A 5388-nucleotide genomic window follows, 5' to 3' on the forward strand; every position below is an offset into this window, starting at 1 on the left:
ACTGACAGGCCTGCGACCATGGAGGTGGAGAGCCAGCAGATCCAACATGGCTGCCACGGCGGCCCCGCCAAAGGGGAGACGTCTGAGACCGAGGACGTCCAGGTGGGACACGGTCCCTGACACAGACGTCAGGTCCTTCGTTAGTTCATCATAGAGGACGGACAGTTCATTAAATCAATCAATAATCAATAATCAATAATCAATAATAATGATGATGATGATGATGATGATGATGATGATGATGTCATCATCGTTTCTCTGTCGTCACTGGTCTGACAGAAATGATAAAACAGAAAAAGGTTCATTTCTTCATCTTTAAATCCGTCAGTCTCCGTTGACGTCCGTCTGACCATCGTCCACAGGAGATCCGCTACCTGGACCAGGTGCTGGACGCGGCCTCGGACACGCCCATAAATGGAAGCGCCTGTCCGTCAGAACACACCGTCGATCACCAGAACCACGCCGCTGCAGGTCAGAGACAACCCGCGGCTCCCCTCCCCCAGGATGACCCCGAGGTCAGGACCAACGGACACGTCCACGCACCAGAGACCGACGGCGGCGGCGGCGGCGGCGGCGGCGGCAGAGCCCAGTTTGAGCTGAGAGCCTTTCAGGAGGAGCGGCGTCCGGCAAAACTGTTCTCCCCTGGAGAGGAGCAGCAGGTCAGGGTGACCAGGAGACGACCGTCAGAGGAGGTGACAGCAACACAGACAGAAGGAGGAAGAAAACGAATATGACCAGTACACACACACACACACACACCCCCACACACACACACACCCACACACACACACACGTATATATATATATCTTAGGGATGCACTGAAACTGAAAACTGAAAACTGAAAACTGAAAGAAATGTTTCGGCCAATCGTAGCTCCACGTCATTAACGACTCTGACTGTGAATCAAACCTCAGTAACATGAAGGCGCTGTGATTCAGTGAAGGGTCCCCGCCCCTCATCTTGAACACCGCCCTCCTCCTCCACGTCCATCGCGGCCCAGAACGATGAAGTTCAGAGGATCAAACGTTGACAGGAAACAGAAAAACGACTGAAAATGTTTTGGTCTAAAAGTTTGGTGCATCCCTAATATATGTTATACATATATGTTTATATGTGTATATATATATAAATATATATGTCGTGCTGTTGAATTCTCTGAGGGATGAGGGCGTCACGATGTCAAAGTAGGAAACAAATCAGTGAAAGAAGAAGTTTCAAAGGAAATTACTTTAAAAATGAAGTCGTTTTGTAACGTGTGACACAACCGTCCTGACCCTGAGGTCAGCTGAGGTCAGCTGAGGTCAGCTGAGGTCACGGTTCTATCTCAGAGTCATTTTGGGAACTGAGCGTTGACCAACAGACGTTGATGTTATAACAGTGTGTGTCAGTCATCCAGACGACTGACCGTTGGTCTGTGGTCTCCAGGTCCAGGAGTTGGAGCGTGAACGTCAGGAACTGATCAAAGACCAGGCCGTGAAGAAGAACCCTGGTATCGCCCAGCGCTGGTGGAACCCTCCTCAGGAGGTCAGGACTTTTTCAGGAGGTTTTTTTTTTTGGTTCCTCTCCATCAGACTGTCTGACTTTGTCGTTGATTCTCTGAAGGTTCCGTTGGAGGAGCAGCTGGACGTGGAGCAGCTGGAGTCACTGAAGAGATACCAGGAGAGGAAGCAGCAGAAGCAGAGCTACACGTACTCACAGGTGAGGAGGAGGAGGAGGAGGAGGAGGAGGAGGTCCTCAGAGACGTTTTCATGTCACCTCACCTCTGTGTATCTTCAGCCCCAGGTGACGGGTCATCCCACGGTGGTGACCTTTGACCCACTGCTGACCAGGAAGGAGGACATCGAGGAGAAGCAGATCGACTTCTCCGCCGCCAGGAGGCAGTTTCTCCAAGGAGAAGTCGCCAAGAAGGACGTCGCTCCTGAGATCTACTCGGCCAAACCCTTCTCCAAGTCCGCCACCAGGGCGGGGCAGGGCGACGGCGACGGCGACGCGGTGGCGCTCGGTGGGGAGAGTAACGCGACCTGCGCCGACGAAGGAATCGGAGGAGACTTCACGTGTGCGCGAGCCGTGATGACGATCCTGCGAGAAGACGACGAAGGGAAGAATCACTTCAGCCCGCGGTTCCACCCGGAGGAGTCGGACTCCGGCCTGGACGAGCTGTCGCTGCGCTCCCAGGACACCACGCTGTTCAGTCTGGACAACGTCTCCGACAGTGGAGCCTCCCTGCCACTCACCCCCGTGTCTCCTCCCACGCCGCAGCCCACCACGCCGGTCAACGGACGGACCAGCGGCAGCCCCATGGAGGAGGAGCTGGAGTTCCAGGCCGGGGTCCTGGTCCAGAAGGCCATCCAGAGCGCCCTGGCTGCTCAGAACGGGACAGAGTGGCAGCCGTCCGATCTGGACTCTTCTCAGATCAGCACCCCGGTGTCCCCGTCCTCGGCCTCCACCAGTAGTCCACTGCCTGTCTGTCTGTCCCCTGAGTCTCCTGCTGGAGCTCCCGGTCCGTCTGACCCGGCTCCTCCACCTGACCGCAGCTCAGGTGTTTCAGAGTCAGAGTCGGAGTCCAGTCCACCACAGCTGAAGACAGCTTCTCCACCAACGTCTCAGCCGGTCTCACCTCCACAGAGACCCCGACACGGCGGCCCCAGGATCAAGATCCAGTCGTCTTACGCCCGAGCGCTCGCCGCTTCCACGCCAGCTCCGGCCCCTGCTCCAGCTCCGGCCGCAGAAGCTCCGGTCCAGAGGCCGCCCCCGGTGTACCGTCCTCCTTCTCCTCCAAGTCCAGACAAACCAGAGTTCAGCTACTTCAGTAAATACTCCGAGGCGGCGGAGCTGCGCAGCACGGCGGCCGCACCTCGAGCCCCGGAGCCGGAGGCGGCCAGCGGTCCGTTCCGCCTCCGCTCGAGGAAGCAGAGGACTCTGTCGATGATCGAGGAGGAGATCCGAGCGGCTCAGCAGAGGGAGGAGGAGCTGAAGAAACAGAGGGAGACCCAGCCTGTGGTCGCGGCCCGACACAGCAGCAGCAGCAGCAGCAGCAGCAGCAGCAGCAGCAGTAACCACGGACCAGTGAGGACGGGGGTGAGGAAGACCACCATGACTCCAGCAGAGATGAAGATGAAGAGCAACAGTCTGCCAACGAGACTCACCCTGACGGCAAAGACAGCACCAGGTGGGTACCCCTCCACCCCCCCACCGGTCTGTGGTCCAGCCCCCCCAACCCCCCTGTGGCTCCACCTTCATTTCACCTTGTTTCTTCTGTGACTTTGCAGGAAAGATCGAGAAGGTTCGACCTGCACCACCCGTCTCGCCCTCCACCTCTGAGGGAACCCTGTCTGACGCCGGCAGCGAGGACTCCGGCGGGTCGCGACCCAAAAACTTCATGCAGACTCTGATGGAGGACTACGAGAGTCACAAGGTGAAGAGGAAGGAGAAGTTGGAGGACAACAGCGTGAGTATCCACTGTTGAAGAGCCGAGAGAAAAAGGTGAAGTGAAAGTAGAGCCGAGTCTGGATGAGGTCACTTCCTCTAAACAGCTCCAGCTCAGAGAGGCTGCTGTGTCGAGGGTTGAAAACCCCACAGGGAATTTCCCGTCGTGATGTGAAAGTAAAACCTCCGACACTCGGGGGATTTCTCTCCTGATTCTGTTCCACGGCCACAGGGTTTCACTCTGAAACATCTGCTCACTTAATCAGTGCATCAGGTGTTACTGCATGAGCCACTAGGGTGCGCTCTTCACACTAACAGAATACCTCAATTCCTCTAATTTCACTAAGTTAAGTGAAACTCATCTCAACAGGAGATAAATTATATTCACAGATAGAGTCGTGCGGTTGCTAAAGGTTAGCAAGAATGCTATAATTGGCCGATCGGAAACTTAGAATTAGCCTAAAGTTGATAATGTTTACCCATAATATTAGTCAAAAATAGCTTAAAGCAACAATTAAGCTACACTTTGCTAAAGGTTAGCACTGAGCTAGCAGAACGAAGGTAGCCTCAGAGCTAATGTTTTCATTGTTGTTGTTGTTGTTGTTGTTGTTGTTGTTGTTGTTTCTCCATGATGACATCACACGTGTTGACCTGTTGTGTGTGTTGTGTTGCTTCTCTCCTGCTGCCGGGTCAGTACACACACTTGTTGCTGGCCAGTGAGGTCACCACTGAGGTACCTGTCAGAACCTGGACCCCGTCCACATGTCCCGACTCACAGACCTGGACCAGAACACACAGAACACACACTCACTGTCGCCGCTGACGAGTCAGTGGTAAAAAATAAATAGAAATATTTACGTTAATGTTAACGTTAGCGTTAATGTTAGCATTAGCATTAGCGTCTGCTCCGTCACTTCTGGAGGATTTGAAAACACGGACAGGAGTGTGGACTGAACTGGTCCCAGGTCTGGTCAGGGTCTCACTGCTGTGGTGTTGTGTGTGTGTGTGTGTGTGAGGGCGGGGGGGGAATCATGAGTTAAAAAGTGGTTCTCAAATAGTGGCTCATGACCCAGAAGTGGCTCCGTTTGGAAACTTGTATAATTACTTTGACTCAAATTATGTTTCAGCCAATCAGTGACCAGTCTAGACTGAACACAGACCTATGTTGACTATGGTAGTTAAGCAATACATCCACAAGGGGGCAGTGCTGAGTTCAAAGCTTATTACCGGCCGAGGTAAAGAACCGCTGTTTGAGAACCACTGCAGTTATGTGCTGTGATTTAATTGAGTTGCAGTGTTTTTAACGGCCACATGGGGGCGGGTGAGCTTTGTTTTCACTGGTTAATTATTAAAAATCATGGGTTGTTTTTTTTTTATGGTTGAACCAGAATCTTCTTCTTCAGTCTCTGACACCCTGCATGTTAGGATGAAGTCACTGTGGGTTTTTGTTCTGATGATTCTCACTGGGAAAATCCTGGATTTCATCACTGGAAAAAAACAAACGCTCTGATTGGCTGGTTTTTACTCCTCAGGTTCTGGAGGCAACACGGATGACCAGGAGGAAAAGTAACATGGCTCTGAAGTGGGAAGCTGGAATCTACGCCAACGAGGATGGAGAAGGAGAAGGAGAAGGAGAAGAAGGAGGAGAGGAGGAGGAAGAGGAGGAAGAGGAGGAGGAAGAGTAAAGAACTTATGACAAGATGGAAGGAGGAGGAAGAGACTGAAGGAAAAGGACCAGTGAGGGAGGGAGGAACCAGTATTTATTACTAATAGTATTCTGATCACATGACCAGGGGAGGTTTTTGGAACGTGAGGATTGAAGAACATTTTTATACGGACTTTAAAAATCTGGAGAGAAGAAGGAAAAAAACAAAGCTGTATCTGAGGAGGAGGTCGTTCTCACGGTTTTGGTGGATCGTCGTTCTAGAACGTCGTGTTAGAACGTCGTTCTAGAACGTCGT

General features: G+C 52.7%; 1 protein-coding gene across 1 annotated transcript in view; it reads left to right on the forward strand.

Annotated features, from left to right (window-relative positions):
* palm2akap2 (PALM2 and AKAP2 fusion) overlaps positions 1–5382 on the forward strand; it is a 75319-nt gene extending 69937 nt beyond the window's left edge. Inside the window, exons 9-16 of the mRNA XM_008326214.3 lie at positions 6–102; positions 363–692; positions 1427–1525; positions 1604–1699; positions 1778–3170; positions 3271–3449; positions 4122–4160; positions 4960–5382. Of these exons, the coding sequence (XP_008324436.2) occupies positions 6–102; positions 363–692; positions 1427–1525; positions 1604–1699; positions 1778–3170; positions 3271–3449; positions 4122–4160; positions 4960–5112 (2386 nt within the window). The 3' untranslated portion in view covers positions 5113–5382. The remainder of the gene's footprint in view (positions 1–5; positions 103–362; positions 693–1426; positions 1526–1603; positions 1700–1777; positions 3171–3270; positions 3450–4121; positions 4161–4959) is intronic.
* The last annotated feature ends 6 nt before the right edge of the window (positions 5383–5388 follow it).

This window comes from Cynoglossus semilaevis, chromosome 14, assembly GCF_000523025.1.
Source record: "Cynoglossus semilaevis isolate Cse_v1.0 chromosome 14, Cse_v1.0, whole genome shotgun sequence".
In the NCBI taxonomy this organism is placed as follows: Eukaryota; Metazoa; Chordata; class Actinopteri; order Pleuronectiformes; family Cynoglossidae; genus Cynoglossus; species Cynoglossus semilaevis.